Source organism: Mytilus edulis, chromosome 9 (genome assembly GCF_963676685.1).
Source record: "Mytilus edulis chromosome 9, xbMytEdul2.2, whole genome shotgun sequence".
Taxonomy (NCBI): Eukaryota; Metazoa; Mollusca; class Bivalvia; order Mytilida; family Mytilidae; genus Mytilus; species Mytilus edulis.
This window is the reverse complement of record NC_092352.1, coordinates 38254964-38267514: the sequence shown is the minus strand read 5'-3', so window position 1 is coordinate 38267514 and position 12551 is coordinate 38254964. Positions and strand designations below refer to the sequence as shown.

Sequence of the window (12551 nt, the reverse complement as noted above, 5' to 3'; positions counted from 1 at the left end):
GTGTTGAAGACCCTTTAGTTACCTTGGGCTGTTTTCTGCTCTTGGGTGGGTTTTTGTGTTTTGACAATTTTCCCATTTCCATTCTCCATTTTACAGTAGTTTTTGAGAAAAGTGTGACAATTTTAGTAACTCACAAAACTATGTATTTTCATTTAACTTAAAGTATCAGCAAAGCTGCAGTAGATGTTTGACAGACTTCAACGAAATCACATATTACAACACATCTTTGTCAAGCTGCTGACCAAACATGAAGTTGTGATTTGTTCAACAGTGCTTGAGAAAACAGTGGTATAATTTGATTTCTATCAAAATTTTCTATTCTTAAAGAGATAGTTGATGGTGTTCGACACTAACCTGAATTGAAGGATTTAAATCACCCTGCAGTATTTTTAGTTTAATGGAGTTAGCAGGAATTAGTGATTTTTTTGGTACATTTTAACTACCGGTATGTCCTCGACTTTAGGTCATGAAGGCAATATTGCTTTGTCCAAGTGAATTCAATAATAAATTTCAAAGTTCATCTTGAGCAATGGGTTAATTCCAATAAATCCTACAGATAAGAAAAATAAAATAAAAAATGAACAGTGGTTAACAGATGCCAAGCAAAAGCAGGCAATAGCTCATGTTGCACCTTAGAACAATAATATTAGCTGAAAATATAAGAAAATGTAAATCACAACATACAAAATTATTTTAGTACAAAAAATAAAATAAATTTGGCAACTACAAACTTTTTTAAAGACAGAAAAAGAAAAATAAACACTAGTAAGATTTGAACACCAGTGGTAGATCCAGACAGAAAAGGGGAGGAGTCCTGGGTGTTGTAATACATTTTTCTCTTTAAAACTATAAGTTATTTTATATCAGGAAAATATTCAATGAAAATTAAGCTGGAACACCCTTTACAAAGTTGTACCCCTTGAACCCCCTAGATCCACACTTGAACACAAAAGACATGAACAAATATTTGCAATGCATCAGAACCAAAACTTTTGGCAAAATTAACATCTTGGTCTATTCATGGACAAAATGATTAAAATACTTCTATGGCTAACAATTAAATATTTAACTGTACAACTTCACATTTCTCTCTAACAGCAAATAATTTAAACCAGTCTTCCTATCAATTTTGGTATTTTTACTCCAAAACTTTAATATTATTTATTCTATAAAATAAACACAGTTTACATGTTTGTGTCACAACTTTAAAAACCAATATCATTAAATCCTTTTGCCTGTCTTCATTTATGAACCAAGGGGGACATAATCCTTAAATTCAGAATATGCTTTATTCAACATTTTTGGTGTGTTAGTAGTAAATTGTTGCAAATTCAGATACACAAGAAAGTTAACAGATTGAAATGCCTTATCTGCAAACAGTCTTTGAAAAAAAACAATATAAATGTTCTTTAAATATTAATAAACAAACAAATCAAGGTCGTGGTCAAGTGTCCTTTAATATGGTCAAGCACCACATACAATTATTTCACATACCAACTAACGTTGGCTGGTCAAATAGACTTTTTTGAGAAAGAGAAATGATAAATAACTATCTCATCATCTGAGCATGATTATGAGGTAAAGGCCACATAACAAATGGCAGACCGTCATGTATTCTATACAATTAATGCACACACAAAGTGTAAACTGTCAAGCATAGTTATAGAAAAAACACGACTAAAGCTTATTATAGCCAATAGACCATGACAACTAAGTCCAATTGAAACATGATGAACATATTCTACTTCAAAGCAAATCACAAACAAAACATCCTCCAAAATATTAAATTTCAGTCACAAAAGCATAATATGAGATCAAAATCATCGAGGCATTTTTAAATTGACAGTGGATAGTTATAAACTTCCTATGTACAAATACTAGTTGACCTAAGTGAGAGAGGGAATAAATATGAATATATTTGTAACTGATTATGCAGTTATCACCATTTCAAACAATTTTGGCACACTTAACATTGTGTAAAACAAAACATGGAAGGTAACCAGTCAAAAATAATAATTGTATGACAATCACATTCAATAATGAGGGAACAAATTTGTTCAGTAAATAATAATGAAATAAGTAATAGCCATGTAATAGAACAAATTATCACCCTCTTATTAACCAATCAAAATCTTGCATTGTAACATGAAATATAATAACTCAAAATGATTTTCTGAAAAAAAAATAATCAGGTTCTTGAATTCGATGTTTTATAAATTGCACAAAAAGAATAAGTATAATAAATAGAAACTAGAAATTATGTATGTCATTTAGGTATTATGCAGTTTTAAAGAACAACAAAAGCCACAAAAATTGTCACCAAAAATTATGATATATTTACTGTAAGATTTACCCGTAAGTGCATAAGACATGGAAAACACCAAAGAGATGTTTCCTAAAATCTGCTCTCTTAGCGGTTGGCATACAAATAATTTAAATTATTACATTGGTTGCAATAAATTACATTGATTTCCCAGTTAAATATAAACCGATAATTTCACATGTGAAATAAACGTGGTTATTTCACTCTCTGACGTCATATAACAATAGGCGTTGTAAGACGTTGGTAAAGGCGGATCAAAACAAATTGTGAATGCGTAGAAAAAAGATATAGTTCTTTACATGTTTTACATGAATTCCTTTAAAAAAAGCCATTTGCCAATGTAATAAAAAGAATAACTAATTAAAGAATTCAAATATTGAAAAATATTCAACTCGTGACCGAACAACACTAATAATTAACTCATGCGCTATGGGCATTCGTGAATTAATGTGTTTTTCGGTCACTCATTGAATATTTTTCTCTATTTGACTTCTTTGATTAGTTATTCTATAAATATTAACCATAACTAACAACAGTACATACAAAACATAACATTCAAAACTTGCTGTTTCAGAATCTAATGTATCCTGGGTAATATTTTCAAAAGCATACAGCAAAAAATTGTGATTGGTTAAACCAATTCTAAACCATGAATACTCAACCAATAATCTGATGTTATTTTCATTTCAGGTAGGAACAATGTCATTACCCATAATGCTTTAGATTCTGAAATGGCGAGTTGACTGCCTGGAAAAACAAATATTTAACAATGATTGTAATTTGCTTTGCATATGATGTACAACAGTGTTTGGCAACATAACTTACACACAGTGCTTAATATTTACCTTATGAACAATTGTACAAATCAACAAAGATAATAAAAGCTTGAAAATCAACAATAGGTTTTTAGATCATAGAATAACTTTTGCACTTTTATCAGTTAATAAAAAAATGCTTAACATAATTTACAAAATAAAAGTATGCCTGGTTTGTTTATTCTTCATTTTTTATGATGTCATTGTTCAATTTTGTTGATGAGCCTGTATGCGCACAATATTGAAGGCATGAATGATACTATGGCTAAAAAACCAGCTTTAAAAGTACTGTTTATTCTATTTAATGTTTACTTCTCAGTATGAAACAGATAAAAAATGAAAGGGTGTATAAATGAAAGAAAATGGAATTTGGATGCAATCTGATCATATTTTAAGACCACATAGGTCAGACAAGCAAAGAACCTTAAAAAACTGAACATTTGTATATTTTCCATAGAGTTTCACATGTAAAAACTCCAGAATTTCACAAAGCAGTGATGGGACACATTTGAAATGACTTTAAGTTTTACCAGTGTTAGTTATATACAAATTAATAACAGTTTATTCCTAATTAAAAAAATTTACAATTCATCACATCAGTCTTAAATCATCATCCAACATGCCCCAGATGACAGTTTAAAGTATCACAAACACAAAAATATCTTTGAGCTTGGTTCCTGGCCTGAGGTAACAGATCAGGGCATTACCCCACTGGACTGTATCCCAGTTCAGTATCATCGTTCTAGGGGCATTTCTTCAATCACTGTCAATACTTTGCTAGCACTTTCTCTAACTTTCTCATCTTTATGCTCCTTCAAACTTTTGACAATATTGGTTAATCCTGAGTTCATTATTTCATCTTTTAAATTTTCTGAAATTAAACAGGATAATTCATTGCTTTAAAAGACAGGTGTACATTTTTTTTTCATCACCAATGGTGATATTACAACATAGCCCATAAACTTCTTGTAAACAATTCATATAAACAAATTAAATAATGCTTAAGAATTCAGTAAAGTTGGATCGTTTTAAAAATTTATGAAATATTTTATGATGAAAACTTTATGTGTAATGACATATTTTTGTGTTTTCAATGTTTTTATAAACAGCAAATTAGATGCTCAATTGCAAATTTTCCTATAAAACAAAATTTCCATAAACCTATACAACAAAAGTTCCAAATACAGGTTTACATGTCAATGGAAGCATTTAAAACCTTCAGCCAATAAAGATCCTTTAGTTGCATTATAAATGTTGAAGCATTGATATACCCTTTTTTTATCATTTTAAAAACATTAAAGCACCTTTTATACCATATCTGATTTTTGAGGTTTGGGCTTCTAGCATTTAATTTTTTTTTTCATTTAATAAGACACTTTTTTCTTACACTATTGTGTATATCATGAAGAAAGTAAACCTTAGACAGTGATTATTTTTCACTTTTCATTCAAGTACCAAAATAATGAGTCATATAAAATATATATTCAAATATATTCCAAAAAGAGCCTAAGCAACCATTGAGTTTTGTAGCTCACTTGCCTTAATTTTTGTATGCATTTTTTCATTTTTATTTTTTTCTGTAATACTTATATAATTAGTTTGATGAAAGACAAAAATCAAATATTTAATAACAGACAGCACACCAATAGACACAATTTCATGCTAACAAATGTTTAAAGTCACACACAAAAACCTTTAAAATATTAACAAAGAATCCAGAATCTATAAAAAAGAACTTTAGAATTTGGCACAAGTTTACTTCGTGATGTAGAGTTTAATGATTTTTTCTTGGTTTACAGTACCAGGAGCGATGCCAACTTAAAACCAAAATCATTTTTCTGCAAGAGGAAAGCTTTCAGCATTAAACGATTTCTGTAGATTCTTTGCGCACATTTTATTAGCAAAGCAGTCCCTTCTTATAAGTTTGTTATTTAGAACCATATATCAGCTTATATATGTCTGCTAATCAAACTACTTACTGCAAATCAGCAAAATACTTTCTAATACTTCATACACAAAGAAAGAGAAAACAAATCTTTTCTTAACTATTGAATATAAAAACTATCAAAATGCAAAATAGGTGAAGATACATTTGTATTTCTGACCAAACAAACAAAAAAATAAACCAGAATTAAATATAATGTTAAGTAAATACCACTATTTAAATTGACAACAAAATTCCAAAAAAATCAAATTTCCTCAGAAGGCAAGATACTGCATGAAAGATCTCAAAGTCAATTAAAGGACATTACTAAAAATATCTAAAGATTAAATGTAGACTAGGAAATAAGGAAAACAAATAAACTAGAGGCTCTCAAGAGCCGGTATCGCTCACCTGACTCTACTTGGGTTTTGTAAATTTATCATATAAAAAAAGATAAAATTTGGCTACAAATTAACAACACTTGGCCAGCACCTGATTAGGAAAGGAGCATTCATGCTATGTTTGGTTTCATTCAATTCAGTGGTTCTCTAAAAGAAGACTTTTGTATGCATTTCCCATAGGGTCCCATGTTAAACTAAGCCCCTCACTGGCAGCCATCTTGAATGATGGATCGGCTACAAAGTAACAACACTTGGTCAGCATCTCATCAGGAACATTCATGCTATGTTTGGTTTCATTCCATTGTAGTGGTTCATTTAAAGAAGAAATTTGTATGTATTTCCCATAGGGTCCTATGTTAAACTAAGTGCCCCCACTGTCGGCCATCTTGGATGATGGATTGGCTACAAAGTAACAACACTTGGTAAGCATCTCATTAGGAACATTCATGCCATGTTTGGTTTCATTCTATCCAGTGGTTCTTTAAAAGAAGACATTTGTATGCATTTTCCATAGGGTCCTATGTTAACCTAAGTCCCCCCACTGGCGGCCATCTTGGATGTTGCAATGACAACAAAGTAACAACACTTGGTCAGCATCTCATTAGGAATATTCATGCTATGTTTGGTTTCAGTCCATTCAGTGGTTCACTAAAAGAAGACATTTGTATGTATTTCCCATAGGGTCCTATGTTAAACTAAGTCCCCCACTGGTGGCCATCTTGGATGATGGATAGGCTACAAAGTAGCAACACTTGGTCACCATCTCATAAAGAACATTTATGCTATGTTTGGTTTCATTCCATTCATTGGTTCTCTTAAAGAAGTCATTTGTATGCATTTCCCATAGGGTCCTATGTTAATCTAAGTCCCCCGCTGGCGGCCATCTTGGATGATGGATCGGCTACAAAGTAACAACATTTTGTCAACACCTCATAAGGAACATTCATGCCATGTTTGGTTTCATTCCATTCAGTGGTTCTCTAAAAGAAGTCATTTGTATGCATTTCCCATAGGGTCCTATGTTAAACTAAGTCCCCTGCTGGCTGCCATCTTGGATGATGGATCGGCTACACAGTAACAACACTTGGTCAGCACCTCATAAGAAACATTCATGCCATGTTTGGTTTCATTCCATTCAGTGGTTCTCTAGAAGAAGTTCAAAATGTAAAAAGTTAAGGACGACGACGGACGACAGACGACGGACGCCAAGTGATGAGAAAAGCTCACTTGGCGCTTCAGGCCAGGTGAGCTAAAAATGGACAATCAAACCAATAGACAAACGCAGGACTGACAATCAAACCAACAAACAAACTCAGGACAAAGTGATTGAAGTGCAAATAGAACTTTATAAGTGAGACTATGACAACATGCAGACAAAGCTGATCTTTGACACCACTATTGCAAAAGAAAGTCCTAATAAATTACATACATACAGGCATTTATTTGACAAACTTCCTTTTTATTTTAAACACAATTTTCAAAACTGCATGCTGTTGATTGCATAGATATAAAGAAAGGTGTTTTCTTCCCCAAATATATGTCCCTAATTTCAAATTTACAAATATGATTTTATTTGTATTAAAAATTTGTCTTAGAGTTCACATTTTCTATTATTTCTACACATACAAAAGTCCAGTAAGAAGAGTAAAATAAAAGTAAACAGAAAAAAACAACTTGCACAGCCCAAAATATAACAGAAAATAAAATATGAGACAACTAAAAGAAGTGAATTTTGACAACACCATCATACTTTGCATATCAGACAGTGATCCTGAACACATAAACAAACCACCACATGGTATTAACTGTGAGAATGGTGGTGTAGCTAGAAATACAAAATTATACTGAGTTATCTCCCTTACAATAGAACCACATGGTATTAACTGTGAGAAGGGTGGTGTAGCCAGAAATACAAAATTAGACTTAGTTATTTCCCTTACAATGGAAATCTGGCTAAATTTATTTAATTTTTTCGGATTTAGCATCGCTGCATGCTACTTGTGTATAGATATTACCGTAGATACTCGCTTATAAGTCGGAAGTTTGGAAGTAAAATTCAGAATCCAGAGAGGGGTACCGACTTATAAGCGAGATCCAGCGACCAGAGGAAAAATCCAAGCTCGAGAAAAGTGGTCAGGAGTGAATTTCCTGGTCAAAACTACGTCGGTGATTGTCAAACCTACATAAATCCCTAAATTGATGAAAATAAATGACTACAATACTGTCTTTGTGTTTTATTTGTTCTCTGTTAACATTTTTCTAGAAATAGCTCCTGAAAAGAATTGACCACTAACAAGAAAAATGGTTTGGATTGCTCCTATTTATTATTTTAAGAAAAGGCAGTGTCAAGAAACAGGGAGAAAAAGATGTATACGGAAATACAAATTAAAGGTCAAACCATAGAATAATACATACATCTTACATTTAAAGTTTATTATTGTTTCATCACAAGAGTTTTTGACAAAAGAATTGCAACACTATAAGAAGTATAAATGTGTGATTTATAGTATTAAGACTCTTTTCACAAAAACTCTTACCATTAAAGCTTATCATAAGTTATACTGAAATGTGTTTGACTTAAGGTAAGTGTAATTTTACACTTGATTTTTTTGTGAAAAGAGAAGCTGGTTTGATCTGTACAGTTGTGTTTTGTTCTCAATGCAGTCACAGTATGTATTGTTATACTTATGTACTTGCTTAAAATGATAAAAGAAGTCTCGCACCAAAACATATTTAAAATTCTGGTTAAAAGTTGGGTTATGTCCCCTTACTAACCTGCTTCACACACAGTTTTAGTGAGTGTAAGTGTATTACACAGTATTTCTGGAATGACGTCTGGATTTCCTAATAAATTAATGATTGTCTCAGCTAGTTCTGCTTCCTTCAACTGGAGAGCTGCATCAGCTAAATACAGGGAGAAAATTCAATATCAATAAAATTAAAAAAACATTTGCTTTGCTAAAAAGAAAACACAATCACTGTTTATTAGATAAATTTCAAATTTGTGTTTTTTTCGGTAAATTTCTGATGTTACCATGATTATGTTATTATGACTTTCTGCTTTTTGGTCAGGTTGTTGTCACTTTGACACATTCCCCATTTTCCATTCTCAATTTATAGTACGAGTAAAAAGACTGGAGATGTATTAAAAGGGTAAACATTGTTTAAACTAATCCTAGCAACATGCCAGCAGTTAAGTGCATATAGAGAATATATCTCCCAGTTGATATATATTCCACAGTTTGCATTTCCTATCATAATTTCTTTGATAAAGTATTGCTGCTTAGAAGTTAAGGAAGCTATTAAACCAAAAGGCTCAAGTGGTGAAGTTGAAATCTACCTTTCAAAAATTTTATGGACACCATCATGAATTAGTTGACTGTTATGGAATATCTGTTTCACAGATGACAAAGGATATGTTCCAAATGGTATAAACCACATTCCCTTCCTCTTTTCCTCCAATGTGACTTACTAAATAAGACTTATTACAAGGTTTGTAGGTAATGAGTGCCACATGTGGAGCAGGATCTGCTTACCTTTCTGAAACACCTCAGATCACCCTGGTTTTTGGTGGGGTTTGTGTTGCTTAGTCTTTAGATTTCAACGTTGTGTTTATAATACTGTTGTTTGTCGCCTGGTATTTTTATTTAATTTTTTGTTATTGCATTTCCAGTTTGTTTTTGATTTATCAATTTGAATATCCTGTTGGAATCTCTCACTTCTCTTTCTTTACAATTTGAATCATGTCTAGTATTCTTTTGATAACATACTGCTGTTTTTTTAGAATTATTGTTACACTTTCCCATGTTGAGTCCTCTAAAATTATCAGAAGTAAATATTTACCTAATATAGTTGATGCTATTAATGTCAAGGCCATGAGGGCTTCATTCTGCATTACAATATGCTCTGATGCAACCATGGTAACCAATGGCAGAACTCCATCTTCCCTAACAATGTTTCTCATTAGTTCAGTGGATCTTCCATTTTTTATTAACCATGTCAACATTCTAGAAGCTTCTCCTAAAAATATAAATCAATACAATTTTCAATCTTAATGCTGTATCATATTGAACACGAAAAATATCAAAATTTTCTTTCCCATTCACCATAATGTTATTGTTGTCTTAATTATTATGCAGCAAATATTTCAAGTACATTGGATTAAATTTGGAATATGCCTCACCATTTAGAAATGCTCTCTCAATTATATGAACTAACTAAATTCCATGAACTTTTTATTCTTGTATACCAAAATACATATACCATGCACAAACTGTGTAGATTACTATTAGCTGAAATAAGACGTTACATCTGAAATCTGAAAAGTTTTATTTTATATTTCCTTCAAGTGGACATTTGTATTCTATTTTTATTTTTGAAACAAACACAATCACATATTGAAAAACTAGCATTGCTTATTGGACTTGTTACTAAGTAAAATTAATGTGAATGAATTTAATTAACAATAATTTAACTTTGAATGTAACACGTACATCTTCTGATTGGCTGACTTTATTTTGTTATGAAAAACGGGTATGCAATTTGTGCTGTGTACGAGCGTTATTCAGTGTGCACCACATTTTTTATGTTATTTCATAGACAGAAAAAATATTACAGTCATTCCTTAGTTAGAAAAATATTTATTTCAATACAAATTAAAAAAAAATAGTTGCTATAGCTAAAGTGTAGGATTTACACTGAATATTGATTAGTAATGTTAACTAAGAAACAATACAGTGTTAACAAGTTGGGTTTAGATTATCAGTTTAAAGTTATTGTGCATTTCCAAAGTACCAAAAAAGAAAGCACAAAGAAAAAACATACATATAATAGGTGGAGAAAAAAAAAATAATGAGAAACTGGTGTTGAGGAACTTAATCAGAGGTGAAACAGGTTTTGAGGAAAAAGAAAAATCATACATAAAACAGCTGTTGAGGACAGAAAACAAAAAAATAGTGGTATAACAGGTGTTGAGGACCAGCAAAAACATATGTAAAACAGATGTTAAAGATAAAAAAAAACATATGTAAAACGGGTGTTGGGGATAAAAAAAAACATACGTAAAAGGCATGATTTGCTAGAACTTAACAGGCGTTTAACATGCGTTTACCCATAAAACGGGCGTAATACGTAATATTTAACGCCTGTTTTACGCTCACGCACGTATTACGTGCGTTTAACATACGTAATTCATACGTTTCAAACGGGCGTTTTACATGCGTGGTCCTCAATATGCGTTTTACGTACGTTTTATAACATACGTAAAACGCCTGTTTTACGCATGAAAAACGGGTATGCAATTTTTGCTGTGATATAAAGGGACATAACTCAAGAACAATAAAAATGACGATACCCAAATTTGTACTTGATCTGAGTTTTGTGGTAATAAGTAATGTGTATAGGTTTCATAATATTTGGTTGGGGCAAACTTAAGTTACAGAACTGAAACTAAAATTTTTGCAACATTTCGATTTATAAAGGGCATAACTCTAGAATCTTTAGAGGGGCACTAGCTGCCAAATTCATGTTCACCAATTTCACTCAAATTTTCATATTTTATTTGTAACAATGTAAAACATTTTTCCAAACTATCAAAAGTATTAAATAAACAATTTACAGGGCATAGTCTCAATAAGATGTAGCTTTGCATAGGTCTGGTAAATTTTGTATTATAGATTAAAAATTTAAGTTTATTGTCATTTTAACCTTTATAAGAATTTTTTTTGTGGATTGAACCAATCAATCAAATTATTTACCTTTGTTTCACTTTCAATGTTGACATTCTTTTCCTTTGAGGGCATACGATACAGTTACAGGGAATGTAATGACGTTGCTAACGTAAAATGATATTTTCGCGACGTCAAACTCTGACATATCGGGAAAAGATGCATTTTTCGACTGATTTTTATCATTCAAACTGATTTAATTTGAAAACGAGTGCATGGACCCCTATTTTTTAAAACAGCAATTTGTTTCATTTTGCAAGGAGATTATGTGACCCAAATTTTATAAAACTGTAAATAGCGCAATTTTTTTAATTTTGAAAAGCATGCAGCAAAAAATGACGTTTTTTACTCTATTCATGAACATTTGATAAATATTGAGTTATTTCGGAATAAAAAGTGCATAATTTTTAATTATACTTATAAAATACAGAAATTACCGATTGTTTAACAAAAACCATTTTGTGTTTATCTTTTAAAACAAAAATGTTATGTTTTTCTTTCGAAAAAGAAAATACGGACACAAATCTGAATTTTGAGCAAATATACAAAATTTTGAACTCATTTTACTCAAAAAGTAGCACATGAAGGTATATTTTTTATTACATATTTGATTTAATGAGGTAAAAAATAGCCTATATGCAAATCTTCATCAACTTGTAAATACAGGTTCAATACTGTATCGTATGCCCTTAAATAACCATACACGGACAATGCATGCATTATTCTATCTCAGTCTACGGGATTAAGTTGGAGTTCACATGAATAAGAATTTAAAGAGGTCGAATTATTCACTTGCAAGTGAATAATTCATTATCAAAGTTTATTAGCATAATTTGACAAAATTGAACCATTTTAGCTGATAAAAGCAAATTTTTATTTCACAATTTCACTTTCATTAATGATTGAACAAAAATATCATACTTTAGATTTTTTAAATATCTTGTATCTAGTGCCCCTTTAAAGTGACACCACCAAACAACTTGATCTGTGTTTTGTGATAATAAACATTGTGTGTAAGTTTCAGAACATTTGGTTGAGGCAACTTAAGTTAGAGAATGGAAACTAAATTTTTCGTAATTTTTCCATTTATAGATGGGTGCATAACTCAAGAATTGTTTAAGCGACCCCACCAAAAGCATTGTGTATAAGTTTGATATCATTTGGTTGAGGTAAACTTAAGACAGAGAACGGCAACTAAAATTTTTGCAATTTTTCAATTTATAAAGGGGCATAACTCTAGAATGGTTAAAGTGACGATACAAAAATTCAAGCTTGATCTGTGTTTTGTGGTAATACGCATTGTGCATAAGTTTGATAACATATGGTTGAGGCAAACTTAAGTTAGAGAATGGAAACTAAATT

At 31.2% G+C, this 12551-nt stretch overlaps 1 protein-coding gene across 3 annotated transcripts in view; it reads right to left on the bottom strand.

The window, feature by feature from the left end:
* Nucleotides 1-58: 58 nt before the first annotated feature.
* The window catches only part of LOC139489702 (rap1 GTPase-GDP dissociation stimulator 1-B-like), a 64419-nt gene continuing 51926 nt past the window's right edge, over nt 59-12551 (bottom strand). The window contains exons 13-16 of one of the 3 annotated variants that reach the window (XM_071276413.1): nt 9307-9483; nt 8239-8367; nt 7214-7288; nt 59-4009 (exon numbers count right to left, since the gene is read on the bottom strand). In XM_071276413.1, coding sequence (XP_071132514.1) covers nt 3873-4009; nt 7214-7288; nt 8239-8367; nt 9307-9483 — 518 coding nt within the window. In that variant the 3' untranslated portion in view covers nt 59-3872. Of the gene's footprint in view, nt 4010-5117; nt 5145-7213; nt 7289-8238; nt 8368-9306; nt 9484-12551 lie in introns of all 3 variants that reach the window. The other 2 variants (XM_071276414.1, XM_071276415.1) reach the window with 2 other exon arrangements.